The sequence below is a fragment of the Mesoplodon densirostris genome, chromosome 1 (assembly GCF_025265405.1).
Source record: "Mesoplodon densirostris isolate mMesDen1 chromosome 1, mMesDen1 primary haplotype, whole genome shotgun sequence".
Taxonomy (NCBI): Eukaryota; Metazoa; Chordata; class Mammalia; order Artiodactyla; family Ziphiidae; genus Mesoplodon; species Mesoplodon densirostris.
This window is the reverse complement of record NC_082661.1, coordinates 79,030,060-79,044,649: the sequence shown is the minus strand read 5'-3', so window position 1 is coordinate 79,044,649 and position 14,590 is coordinate 79,030,060. Positions and strand designations below refer to the sequence as shown.

Here is a 14,590-nt window from a genome sequence, read left to right as displayed (position 1 = left end):
AGAAATGCTTATTTCAATATAAAACCCCAAAGTGCTGAATTAAGACACATTAATAACATGCCTGGCCAATTACTGTCTTGGCTTTAGTCTTAGAGGAATATTATACAATTGGCTGCTGAGTTCCAAATTTAAGCATTTGGTTTTATACTGTAATACTGTACTTTCTAATACAGATATCAAAGAAAATGAGATGATTTAAAAAAAAAAAGAAATAGTAAAGAATTTCAGCCATAATACAAATCAATTTTGGGGGAAAAATATCCATGTCAAGATAGGAAATAGATTTTTTAAATCTTAGAATAATTGCTATAAAAGAACTATAAAATATAAATTTCTGAAAAAAATACACTGAAAATGTCTCTCTAGGAAAAAAATACACAACTGGTTAGATACAAGAAAATATTCATTACCATGGGGTACAGCCAACTATGAACCTGGCTTATGAGACTTTAAAAATTCACAAAAAGTAATTAGCACCAAAACTGTCTAAAACTTCAAATGACATACTGAAGTGATTCTAAGCCCAAGTATTACATTATAAAAAAGTTACATTTAACTTGGGAAGTTTCCCCATCAATAATAAATATATTTCTTTTCAATCTTTAGAAAATGTGCTAGCTTTACTGATTTTCATCAAGATTTTAAGGTAGTATATAGAAGTTATCATTTACATTGGATTGGGCTAAGCAGGGACAATGGAAATTCAAATTATTTCCCAGATAATATGGGTTTATTTGGTGGGGGTAGGTGGGGAGCAGTTCTCCAATTACAACTTATTTTTAGCTCCTTGTTTCATCCTTTTTCTTCTAAAATGTTTTAGAACATTTAGAAGAGTGAACAGGGGAACATTCCCTGCTCACTTTTTGGTGTTATTCAAGATTTGGCATTGGAATAGGAGTGTTTAAAAGTGGGCACAGATCACAGTAGTTAAACAAGAGTTATGAATAAGCTACAAAATATATATTCAACCCTGTTATCATCGAGTTGAGTTTAATTTTATAACAACATCAACTTATAAATTTAATTACAAAACAGCACACAATTTGAAACAAGGCAAAATTTTCAGCCTTTATGTGGTGAAATACATAACTTCACTTATTACATATATGGCTGCCAAATGTCAGTAGTTCATTCGGCCATATTTTACTGTTGCACATAAATAATGACAAGGCAAAGAATAGCAACTAGTCCAAGGGCTGGTAGGCCAAGGAACCACAGCATAAGCCAAAAGAAAATGACTATTACTGGTTCTACAGTTTGTTCTCCAAAATACATCCTTGTGAAGCCCATGTCAATGAGGCTTTTGTTCAGTTCACCAAAAAGTGTTCCCATCTTTTTGTAGTCATCTCCAACAGGCTCGCCAGTGGGGTTTTGTGATTCTTCAATATCCTTAAAAAACAGAACAAGACAAAACAAAACATAAACATAAAATGAGAAATAGGTGAAGGTCTTTAAGAATAATGACTATCTCATAGTTCTTCTTTATCTTCCAAAGTATGTACTGGGCATACTTCTGATAATCATTCAATAACACTTGGGAATGTTCCTTTTGATTGTCATAAAAAACAACTGTGTCTGTGCTCACCTTTCAAGAATATGAAAAGCACTGATTTATTGATTTGTGTGGACTCAGCATTGACTGGACACTCAACTGCTAGAACACTGATTTACAAGATGAAGGAAGTAGCTGATTCATTTCCATTCATTTTCTAGTTGCCTGGAATTGCCCAAAGACAACTTCTTAAATGAAAAATCATGTTTGTATTTCTCTTATCAATGACCGTGATTTCAGAACAACCTTTTCCTACCAATCTCCTGTTTCGAGGCAGGCTCTGATTGCTCTGTCCTGGTAAATAGGCCTCTTTTTTAGTCCATTCCTTTGACACTAAGACTTTAAGGAACCCAGCCTCAGCTGACTGGAGCAGGGCTTGCTGCTACTATTGAGCCATCCTTAGCTATTACGGCTGTGATCTTTCAGTTTTAGCTGGGGAGCTAAGAACACTTCAGTGTAGGTCCTTGCATAGTTTCCTGTCCAAATTCTATAGATGACCTAAATGTTTCTTATTAATCTCATCAGGAGAAACATATAGTCTCCAAATAGGAATCATTTTGTAAAATAAGCCCAAAAGTCTACGTAGATATCAGTCGCCTAGAAAATGTCCATCTGTACCCAATTATAGATACCAAAAATTAAGTACTATTTCTATTACCTCTCAGTCTTATTACAATTATGGTCTTTATGTCAGTTAATTAAGCTACTATCTCTCAGCTTCAACCCCACCCTTTGGAATTCTGGAAACAATCTGTCTCCCTGTTAGGCTATGCCAATAGAGGAACTTGAGAGACATTGCACAGCTGGAGGAGGAAGGGATTTGCTCTTTCCTTGTTTGCCTCTCATGGGTTTCTTGATCCTGTCAGTCTCTAGTGATAGTTCACTCTGGCAGTAGTAGGTCCTTCCCGTAGCAGCCACTGATCTAAATTTAGTGGCTTCCCAACACTTGCAGAATCAATCTCAATGTGCCTTCTTGAGACACCAGATCAAACTCATGGGTTCCTTTTCCTCAGATATCTGGTTCCCAAGGCCTATGGTGTCTCTCCTTTGAGCTCAGAAACACCAGCACCAGGTGAGCAGTGATCGGTTCTTGGAGGTCTGAGTTTCAGATGCGTGGGATGGGGCCTTCCCCAGTCTTCTCAGTTTTAGTATTCTACCTCTCTTCTTTACTCTCTCAGGCCCAGGAGTGGTCGCTGCTTCCTGCTGTTACTATCTGTGGCCCTCTAGCCTACTTTATGCAGTGGTTTTTAAAATTTAGCATAAGTTACGATCCCTTGGAGGGCTTTTAAAGCATGGATTGCTGGCCCACTGCCAGGGTTTCTGATTTAGTAAGCCATGAGTGGGGCTTGGAGTCTGAGAATTTGTACTTCTAGCAAGTTTCCAGGGGATGCTTATGATGCTGTCTTTTTACCATCTTTTGAATATCACTGCCTTAATGTTTTTGCCTTTTCTATTCTTCAATGCCTACTTAACAATTCTTTATATTAGATTATCTTTGTTAAAATAATTGGTATAGTTTCCCTCTCTTCACTAGCCCCTAATGCAGTCACAAAAGAAAAACTGTCATGTAGATGACATAGTTGTAATTATAATTTATTAAAACTAATTTCTTATAGGAGTGATGATTCAAATCAGTAATTATTTGTTGAACATATACTTGCTCATAGTAGGTGCAAGGTAGAAAATTACTTATGTGTAAAAAGAAGACTTTGGGTATAGGGTTTCACATAATAACAGGTAAGTATTAAATGCCATCAATTTTGCTGTCTATGCCAAAAAAAGTTAATTAGCTTAACTTGAGGCACTCTTCAAACACATGAATCAAACTTAGATTCCTTTAGTAGAAACCAAAGCTTAATCATTTCAGTAATCAATATGTAAATAACTAATTTTTTTTTTTTTTTTTTTTTTTTGCGTTACGCAGGCCTCTCACTGTTGTGGCCTCTCCCGTTGCGAAGCACAGGCTCCGGACGCGCAGGCCCAGCGGCCATGGCTTACGGGCCCAGCCGCTCCGCGGCATGCGGGATCCTCCCGGACCGGGGCACGAACCCGTGTCCCCTGCATTGGCAGGCGGACTCTCAACCACTGCGCCACCAGGGAAGCCCTACAAATATTTTTTCATTTAAAAAATGCCTTATTTTCTGTTCTACATATACAGTTTAAGGAAAGAGAGTGAAAAAATCTAATTTTATTTGCAATAGTCAGAAAAAATGATTTTCAATATGATTTTAAGGTGGTGTTTTCCCATATAACAGTAATTCGTGTAGCACACAGAGTGTCATTGGTGTTGTGGAAAAATGAGACTCAAAGAGGCATCACTGTTAAGTCTATATTTTAAGTTTAAGCCAGAATTATTTTTGAGTTAACAAGTACATACAATTTAATAAATTACTTTTGGATTTCCATTTCTACCAAAAAAAGAGAAAAACCAAATGTTGTAGAGATATCTGGAGAGTTCACATCTAGCCTCCCTACACTTCAACTGAATGACCTTGACCAAGTTACTTCATTTTCCTGAGCTTCAGTTTTCTAATCCATAAAATGGGATTTATATGAACCCCTTTTGATACTGATAATACCCTCTTGAATTATAATTTATTTGTTAACCCTTCCTTATTTTTTGTATTTTAACTTCTAAATTATCTTTTCCTTCACTGATGTGCTGTAATCAATTTTATGTTTCTCAGCTTCTCATACTTTTCTATGTGTTCCATGATAATATACTATATTAAAAAAGAAAAACAAAAATTTTGTTCTTTCCTGAGATTAAGGCTTTCTTTTCATTAGGATAGAACTTGAACAGTTCTTGATTTAGTTTGTAATTCTTCTGGTCCCTCAACTCTCTCTTCTACTCCAGTGTCTAGCATTGCTGGTATCATTTTTGGCCTCTTTTTTTCATTTTTTTATTAAAGTTTTTTTTTCGTTTTTACCACCTCGAATTTCTTTTAATCTATGCACTTATTGTACTTTGGGGTTTTCTGTTGTTACTGAAGCTTTTTAAGACTTTTTCAGTATTTTTGTGGTTTTAGTACAAAGCAAGTACCCTAATCTGAAATGGTTCTTTCTGAAGATTTCTTTGAATTCTTTTACAAACTGCTTGTGGGTTTTTCAGGGGAAGAAGTAGGTGTTGCAATGCTTAGTTAACTCCTAGAGGCCAGGTGGGGAGGCAGCAGTTAATCATATCATCTCAGATCCTGGGAGTAGCTGGGAGGACTGAGAAGGGAAGTAGAAGGCCCAGTAAGGACTGGCCTAGGCGTGCTGTGGCAGCCTGCCGCTTCTTTTTTTAATATGAAAAATTTCAAACACGCAAAATTAGAGAAAATAGTACAATCCTTAAATACCTATCAACCAGAATAAATAATTACTAAAAATTTGCCACTTTACCAAAGCACTTCTTAATCTGGGCAATCTAAAGGAGAGGAAAAAAGTAAAGTCACTAGAAGAATGCCTAAAAGCGGCATATGTTCACAAATGAAGTTCTGTGGAAACATCAAAGATATCCAGCAATGAACTGGATGGGGGTTTGAATAATCCTAGAGGAAAGACACTTAAAAACATGGAAAAGAAAATAGGCAGCATTCTTAAATCACTGGCATTACAGTTAATCTCATTACAGTATTTTCTGTATCAGTAAATATTTGTTGAATAGATGGAGAGAATTTATCATGTGTCTGGCAAGCATTAAAGCAATATCTTGATAGGTTTTCTACCTGCTCCACTTTTTGCCAAACAAAAGATGGTCTTATTTTTCCAAAGTATTATTTATTATAGTAATCTCAAAGCAATGTATCAATTTTCTGGAATTAACAGTCTTTTTTTGTTGTGGATATTAATAAGCATCCATCCACTCTTTCCTCTTTCCTATTAGAAACTTAATCCAGTCTGCATTTTTTTTTTTTTTTCTCCTTATGCGGGCCTCTCACTGTTGTGGCCTCTCCCGTTGTGGAGCACAGGCTCCGGACGCGCAGGCCCAGCGGCCATGGCTTACGGGCCCAGCCGCTCCGCGGCATGCGGGATCCTCCCGGACCGGGGCACGAACCCGTGTCCCCTGCATCGGCAGGCGGACTCTCAACCACTGTGCCACCAGGGAAGCCCCAGTCTGCATTCTTTTTGTGAGGAAAATCCCATCTACAGCTTCCGAGGTGATGGGTCTAAGAGTAATCCCCTTCCCTTTACTAGAAGCTGGCTTTTGGAAAGGCCATGTGATCTACTTTGGAATGATGACTTTTGTGGCTTTTCTGGGAAAATTCTTCCTAGCTCTTCTGATACAACTTTGGAAAGTGATCCTTCTTCTATTTCTCCACATATAGACCTTAAGTAGAGAGAATTTACTGTATTTGTATTAATTTTCTATTGGTGCCATACAAAATTACTACAAATTTAGTGGCTTAAAACAACACAAATGTATCGCTTTACAGTTCTGCAGGTTAGAAGTTATGTCAGCAGGATTGTGTTTCTTTCTGAAGGCTCTAGGAGAGAATCTATTCCTCTACCTTTTCTAGCTGCTAGAGGATGTCCATATTGCTTGGCTCCTGGTCCCCTTCCTCTGTCTTCAAAGCCAGCAATGTTGCAGCTCTCAGACCATCCTTCTGTAGTTAACTTTTCCCTCTGACCACAGCAGGGGAAGGTTCTCTGCTTTTAAGAACCCATGTGATTAGGTCTAGTCCAGTTAGATAATCCAGGATCATTTCCCCATCTCAAAGTCCTTAAATTTGACCACATCTACAAAAATCTCTTTTGCCATGTAAGGTATCATATTCATAGGTACTAAGGATTAAGATGTGGACATCTTTGGGGGGGATGGGGAGAAACCATTATTCTGTGCACCACAATATTTAATTTTAAAATTATTTCTTTATATATCTATTTCTCACTATCTTTGATAGGAAAGATCAAGTCATTAAAGGCAAGAACCGTATCTTATAGTACTAACATGAGTACTTAGTATAGTGCCTTGTGCCTGGCCCATTGTAGGCTCACAATAAATATTTGTTGAATAAACAATAGAAATATTCTATAATAACATATCAGGTAAAAAAAAACTCGAAAAATAAAAACAAACTTTACATGTAACATAAATTATTTTATTTTCCCATGAGTACAGTTGTGAATTTGTTCAAATATTTATAAATAAGTTCTAGATTTAGATTATAAGATATGGGAGCTGTTAGCTAAAATTCACATGCTCAGTTCAATTCCTAAACCACTGTATTTTAAGAGCAGAGGCTAATATGAACGGATGAGTTCTTGAGTCCTTGACTCACTCTCAGATGTGTGTAATTTTCAGAGTAATAGTAGTGGTGGTACTATTGTTAATGGTATAGTAGAACAGCTAACACTCAGTGCTTACTATATGGCAGGATCTGTGTTGTGCATGCATTCTCTTGTTTAGTCTTTCCAACGGGCTATGAGGGAGGCACTATTATTTTCCCCATCTGCAGATAAGGAAACTAACTTTCAGGGGAGTTAAATGTCTGGCCATTGACTTATACTTAGTAACTGAAGGAGCTATGATATGAACTCAGACATTCTTACTCCAGAGACAACACCATTAATCCCTATGTTATACTCCCTCCAGTTATTATTATATTATTAATAGCTAACAGCTGTCTAATGCTGCAGAGAGAAATATTGATCTCTGAAAAAAGACAAGCTATGTAAGCACATTTTCATTTTTCATAGAAAAAGTACACTTAACATAGTGAAATCAACATCAGTATCTTTTTTGCATTACATCTTTTTTCACTTTACACTTGAAGGTGAGTTTATCAAGCACAAAACTTGCTCAAATTTTAATTTTCATCTTATATAAAAATTTAAGCAAGGTAAAGCTATTTGCAGCAGTTTAGCAAATTTTTCATAGCCCTTTCAGTATTGACTAGAATTCAGATTCAAATGTGAGAAAAAAAAAAAAAAGACTCCAAGCAAGAATGAGGATATAGGCTTGGCCGAGCTGAAATTAGGCAAAAATCCAACCAACCAACCAAACACACACACACAAACACTTCACACATAAAATACACCAATGCAAAAATGCAGATGGCATTTCCCCCCTGTTCTAACATTAGTCACTTTGTGTCTTTGCCAAATTTTTTTCTTTGTATGTGAGGTCCCAATGGAAGAATATTTGTCAAATGTACAGTTTCCTTCATGATCATATGATAGTACTGACTATGACATGCACATTAAAAAGTGTTCTCACCAAAATAGTGATATTATTTTTGTCCATGATTAATGACATAGGGGTGTTATAATTGACTGAAAATCCTTCTTTAAAAATATGCAAAATTAGTGATGAGAAATTAAAGGTGGGGACTTCCCTGGTGGCGCAGTGGTTAAGAATCCGCCTGCCAAGACAGGGGACACGGGTTCCATCCCTAGTCCAGGAAGATCCCACAGGCCTCAGAGCAACTAAGCCCATGTGCCACAACTACTGAGCCTGAGCTCTAGGGCCCGCGAGCCACAACTACTGAGCCCTTGTGCCACAACCACTGAAGCCTGCGTGCCTAGAGCCTGTGCTCTGCAACAAGAGAAGCCACTGCAATGAGAAGCCAGCGCACCGAAATGAAGAGTAGCCCCCGCTCACTGCAACTAGAGAAAGCCCGCATGCAGCAACGAAGACTCAACACAGCCAAAAATAAATAAATTTATTAAAAAAAAGAAATTAAAGGTGAACCCTTAAATAATCATAGGATTATTAAGAGCAAAGGATCCTTAAAGATAATTTAAACAAAGCCTCTTACTTCAGAAACAAGAAATAAGAGGTTAAGTCACACAGCTTATTAACAAAAAACACAGGCTTTGGAAGCAAGGTGGACAGATTCAAATCTTTCTCTGTCACTTATACGGGGCAAATTAACTTAACCGCTGACCCTCAGTTTCCCCAGGTATAAAAGGAGCGTATTAATATCTACTTCATAGAGTTGTGATAATAAAATGAGGAAGCAGATAAAAAGCTTTTAGAATAGATACAACAATCATTCAATATATGGTAACTAATATTATTACTACAGTTTTGGTAGAATTTATGTCTTGTGATTTTTACTTCTATTCTCTTTCTATTGTAACATGCTGCCTGAGATAATTAATACCTTATGATCGCCTTTCTTGTGATAATTAAATTCAGTTGTATTTTTCTTCAAGTGTTACGACAATTTCATTATATAGAAGTTGAGGTGGGATGTTTTCTATGGCACATCCTTACCTATGGAACAATCTGTGCACATTAGTATGGCAGAGCCTGCTTATTTACTTTAAGAAGAGTACAAGCTACATTCTATAAACAGGTTTTCACCGAGTGGGTGACAGTTTAAGATTCACTTTCAGCTGTTTTCCTGAGTGCAGTATTGGAAGTCTGCTGTTTTTGCCTGTCTGATTTTTATGCTACTTTCTTCTGCAGGTATCACCTTGATTTAACTTTGGGAAAACCCTCCCCCGCCCACTCGTGGTCCATGTGTTTTGGTTGAATGTGTGCCCGTTCCCCAGTTCCAGGCCTGAACAATCAGAACATTTCATTTCCTTGGGCATATGATTAGTTAAAGAATGAGCATGTGACCCAAGACAGGCCAGTGAAAGCTCTACCTGAGACTTTTGCTGCAACTATTGAAAAAGTGACATTTTTCCCCCCACCGATATTGGTTAGCTGGCAAAATGGAGGGCATCTTATTGGGTTGGCCAAAATGTTCATTGGGTTTTAAGTAAAAATAAAAGACACATTTTTCATTTTCACCAAGAACTTTATTGAACAACATATTCATTAACCAAACTTTTCGGCCAACCCAATATTACAATGAGGAGAAAGCTTGCTATGAATGAAGTTAATATAAAGTAAAGCCAAGAAATTACATAGTTGATGTTGTTTGAATACATGAATCCGGTTAGGGCATCTACCTGTTTTTTGGGTTTTTTTTTTTTTTAATAACATGAGCCAGTAAATTCCTATTTTGCAAAACATAGTAAAAGTTGAATTTTTGTTGCTTGGAACTAAGAGTTCGGACTACAGATGATGATGATGATGATGATGATGATGATGATGATGATGATGATGCTTGCTAAAAAGTAGTAATAGCTACCATTAGGGACTTCCCTGGCGGGCCAGTGGTTAAGACTCCACACTTGCAATGCAGGGCATGTGGGGTCAATCCCTGATCGGGGAACTAAGGTCCCACATGCTGCGTAGCTCAGACAAAAAAAAAGGGCCTGAAACTTGGAGGCGGAAGTAGGGTTTGGGACTTCCCTGGTGGTCCAGTGGGTATGACTCCATGCTCCCAGTGCAGAGGGCATGGGTTCGATCCCTGGTTGGGGAACTAAGTTCCCACATGCCGTGCAGCCAAAAAAAAAAAAAAAAAAAGTAGTAATAGCTACCATTAACTGAATGTTTTCTACTGCTAGATATTGTGTTAAGCACTTTACATTCATTATGCCATCTAATTATTATTTATTATAATAAGTATTAGTTAATTTCGAAGCTTGTGTTTTTAACTGTAGTGCTCAAGAACTTCCTCATTAATTTGGTCTTAATTAACATGATTAGCAATAATTAACATGAAGAATGTATTAATAATATTAAAAAATAATAATGGGGGTTATGCAAGTAGAAGTTTTTAGATATAACTTTCTAAAAGTGTTTAAAAACTACAGAAGAATACATGGATAAATGGTTATTGTATTCAGATAACATGAATACAGAGTAGAGACTAAGATGCTGATTTCTCCTTGCCACTTTAGGTTAACCTTCCCTAGCTACCAAGAGGAGCCAGCCTCAATAACCCAAGCCCATGGAAATCATAACTGGGAAGGTAAATTTATTTTGGTATACATATCAAGATGCATACTGAGCAAAAGTATTTTTGGATAGCACATAGTAGTCTGTGAACTGAGGTTTATTAAATGAATGAAGAAATGAATGAATGAACAACTCCTAAATCTTCTTGCTGCAACCTCTTCTCCTTTCAACTTGTTTACTCAACTGTAGGTTTCCCCTGCTATCCAAAAGTAAAGTGTTCCTATAAAAGCTTTTGTAAACCAAAATGGTGTAAAGCAAAGAAGCAATTATCTTAGGGCACGTCTTGCTAATGGATACACAAAATAAACTGAGAAAAAGCACAGATGCTCACAGACACAGTTCAAAACTATGGTGTCCTGATGCTGAGATGCGGAGTGTAGTTCCTGGGGAAGGAGCTTGATGTTGTCACTCTAGCTACTTGGGATGTGTGCTTCCTCTCTAACTTGCTACAAAACAAATGCTGAATGCTATTTTCGCTTTACATCTTTTTTTCTTAAAAGCAAAAATCCTCTTTGGATTTCTTTTGCTTATCGAAAACAGGTACAAACTAATGTAGGTCTTTCATAAAAGTGAAGTGGCAGAAAGCAAATTTTCGAAAGCAGGGAATACCTGTACTCCCACTGTTTTTCAACTTCACTGGGATTGTAGTCCCGTCTCTAACTTCTCTCAATCCACTAGCCCTCTTCTTCACTTTTCACATTCAGCTTGATTTCTATGATGCAAAGTTTAAAAAACTTTAATAAAACTCCTTTGTCTCATAGGGGAAACCCTAATCTTAGAGTAACAACTATTTTCTATGTCTGCACCTGAGTACCTGTGGTGCTAGAGAAAAGTCACACCATAGGGTGCCAAGAATTTATGACAACCCCAAACAGATCTTCAAGTACATTCCTACTTAATTTCTCTGCTCTACTCTTTTTGTTTTGGGTTTTTTTTTTGCTCTCTACACAGGGCTGTTTCAAATCTCTTCTTTTAAAAATCTTGAACTGCCTTCTACTCCTCTCTTTATCCCTCTCCTCCAGCAAATTACCTGACCTCCTATTTCTCAGGAAAAAGGGAAGAAGTCAGAAGAGTTTCCTTAACTTTGTGATACTAAATGTATCAACTACCAAAGTTTACATCCAACTTCTCTTCATTCTCTTTTGTTACAAATAAAGAAATAAGGAAGTATTCCTCTTTCTATGTCCAATTTCTCTTACCTATGCTTAGGCTCGCATCCTTTCCTACCTTATACTAACCCTTTTCCATTATCCCTCTGTCTCATATATATTCAGTCTTCCCCTTTCAGTTGGCTGCTTCTCATCAGTATTTATACATGCTTAGATTTTTCCCCCTTAATGCCACTAGCTCTGCCTTGCCTTTTCTTCTCCTTCATAACCAAACTGTTTGAAACAATTCACTCTGCTTGTTTCCATATTTTCATCTTTGTCAGGAACTGTGAAGGGACTGATGTTTTATCCTAGTTGCAAGTTAACAAGTTAGCCTGTCTTGGTTTCATGGATACTGGCAGGAGACACAAGCCTCCTCGGTCAGAGACAAAGGACTTTATTCCTCATGCCACAGGAAGCAGCCTGAGTTTCATGTTGATGTTGGTTCCCTTTACCTCCTAAGTCCCACAGGGTGACAGAGTGGCACAAGTTGATGCTGCATACAATGGGCTTATGTCTCAGCTGAAGAACTCTGAGCTTAGGGAACTCTCATCTTTTACAATGGGCTGTAAGCAAATCTGCCTGATGTTTGTCCCAGAGGGAGACATCATTTTTATTACACTGGGTATCAGGAAATCTGCCCTCTGCTCCAAAAGGAGACAATATTCCTATCTTCCAAGTCTGTTCATTTAACAAACATCCTTGAAAAACAGTCCTAAACAAAAGTGCTCAATGCAAGAGATCCATGGAGAATTGCTCCCCACAATCTTCCAGTCAGACCTCAACTTACTCCAGTGTGGCCTCTGTTCCTATTACACCACCAAAACAGTTCTTGAAAAGGTTACCAGTAAACTACCATATCAGTAAATTAGAGGGTTTCTTTTGGTGGCGGTGGGGAGGAGCACTCCCTGGCGGTCCAGTGGTTAGGACTCCGCGCTCTCACTGCCAAGGGCCCACGTTCAATCCCTGGTCGGGGAACTAGGATCCCACAAGCCATGCAGCGGGGCCAAGAAAAAAGAAAAAAAAATTAGAGTTTTTCAGTTCTAATTTTATTCAAACCCTAAGCAGAATTAATAACCATTTTTTTCTTTTCTTTTGAATTATATGGTATTACTTTCTCCTGGTTCTACTCATTCTATTTTCATCCCTCTGGCTATGCCTTTCTCAGTCTGCATTGTGGGTTCACCATCCTCAACCTAGCTATTAAATATTGATCCTCAACCTCTGGTCTTAAGCCCTTATCTCTCTCTCTCTTTTTTTTAAATAAATTTATTTGTTTATTTACTTATTGCTTTTTGGCTGTGTTGGGTCTTCGTTGCTGCGCATGGGCTTTCTCTAGTTGCGTCAAGTGGGGGCTACTCTTCCTTGCGGTGCATGGGCTTCTCATTGCAGAAGCTTCTCTTGCTGCAGAGCATGGGCTCTAGGAAGGAGCACGGGCTTCCGTAGCTGTGGCTCGCGGGCTCCAGAGCGCAGGAGCAGTAGTTGTGGTGCACAGGCTTAGTTGCTCTATGGCATGTGGGATCTTCCCAGACCAGGGCTTGAACCCATGTCCCCTGCATTGGCAGGCGGATTCCTAACCACTGTACCACCAGGGAAGTCCCCAGCCCTTATCTCTTTTCTTTCCATATTCTCTTCCCAAATAAGCTCATCCAAACTTTACAGTTTCAATTACCACCAGTAAATCAGTTATTTAAGTATTATAGCCAGCTCAGACCTTTCTTCTGCACTCTCGACTCATATATTCAACTGCCTTCTCGACATTTACACTTGGATATCTTGAATATACTTCAATATTCAACACACCCAAGGCCAAACCCATGATTTTCCTCCTCAAAACTGGTCTTCATTCAATGAACAGATTCTCAGGAATAAAATCCATCCTTAATTTCTGCAAGTAAGAAACTCAGGAATGATCTGCAAAACCTTCTTTTCCCTAATTTCCTATATCCAAATTATCAGTGGGTTCTGTTGATTTTAAATCCTAAAATCTCAAGCATTTATAGTTTTCTCATCTTTCTTGTTTGTTGGCTGGTATACAATCTGTCTTCTCAACACCTTCCTTTCTGGTTCTTTTTAGTCCTTCCTGTGGATGTGAGTCACTATTTGGTGTCATTTCCTTACTCCAATACAACTTTGTTTCCACCTTTGTATTTTGTGCTGATATTGTCAAATATATTTCAGTATGTTATAGGCTCAACAATACAATTATATATACATATTGTTTTATGCCACTGCTTTTAAATCAGTCAAGAGAAGATGGTGCGATTATACTATCTTTTGTTATTATCTACATCATTGCCTTTACCAGTGCTCTTTGTTTTTTTGTGTGGATTCAAAGTACTGTCTGATATCAGATGCTTTCATCCTTATAATTTCCTTTGATCATTCTTGTAAGACAGGTGTGCTGGCAAAAAATTCTGTTTTTATCTGGGAATGTGTTTTACCTTTATTTTTGAAAGATAATTTTGCTGAATATAAGACTGTGGACAGGTTTTTACTTTCAGCACTTTGAATGTGTTGTCCAATTGCTTCTGTCCTCCAAGTCTCTGATGAGAAATCAACTATTGATCTTACTGGGGTTTTCTTTTATGTGATGAGTTGTTTTTCCTTTGCTGCTTTCAAGATTTTCTCTTTCTCTTTCAACATTTTGACCATAATGTGTCTAGATGTGGATCACTCTGTTTATCCTCCTTGGATTTCATCGAATTTCTTGTATGTGTAGCTTAATGCTTTTCATTAAGTTTGAAACATTTTCAGCCATATATATCTCAGAATATTTCTTCTGTCCCTTTCTCTCCTCTCCTCATAGTCCCATTATTTGTGTGCTGATGTGTCTAATCATGTCCTACAGTTCTCTGAGGCTCTGTTCATTTTCTTCCATTCTTTTTTCTCTCTGTTCTTCAGATTGCATAGTTTATATTGCTCTATCTACAAGTTCACTGATTTTTATCTTCTGTCCACTCAATTTTCATTTGGGTTACTGTACTTTCAACTCCAGAATTTCCATTTAATTCAAAAGAAAAACAATTTCTCTTAATTAATATTCTCTATTTGATGAGACACTGTCATCATACTTTAACTCTTTAAGCATGTTTCCTTTAGTTT

General features: G+C 37.5%; 1 protein-coding gene across 1 annotated transcript in view; it reads right to left on the bottom strand.

Annotated features, from left to right (window-relative positions):
- Nucleotides 1-267: 267 nt before the first annotated feature.
- Nucleotides 268-14,590, bottom strand: part of FAM241A (family with sequence similarity 241 member A) — a 36,871-nt gene continuing 22,548 nt past the window's right edge. The window contains exon 2 of the mRNA XM_060088631.1: nt 268-1,389. Coding sequence (XP_059944614.1) covers nt 1,144-1,389 — 246 coding nt within the window. The 3' untranslated portion in view covers nt 268-1,143. The remainder of the gene's footprint in view (nt 1,390-14,590) is intronic.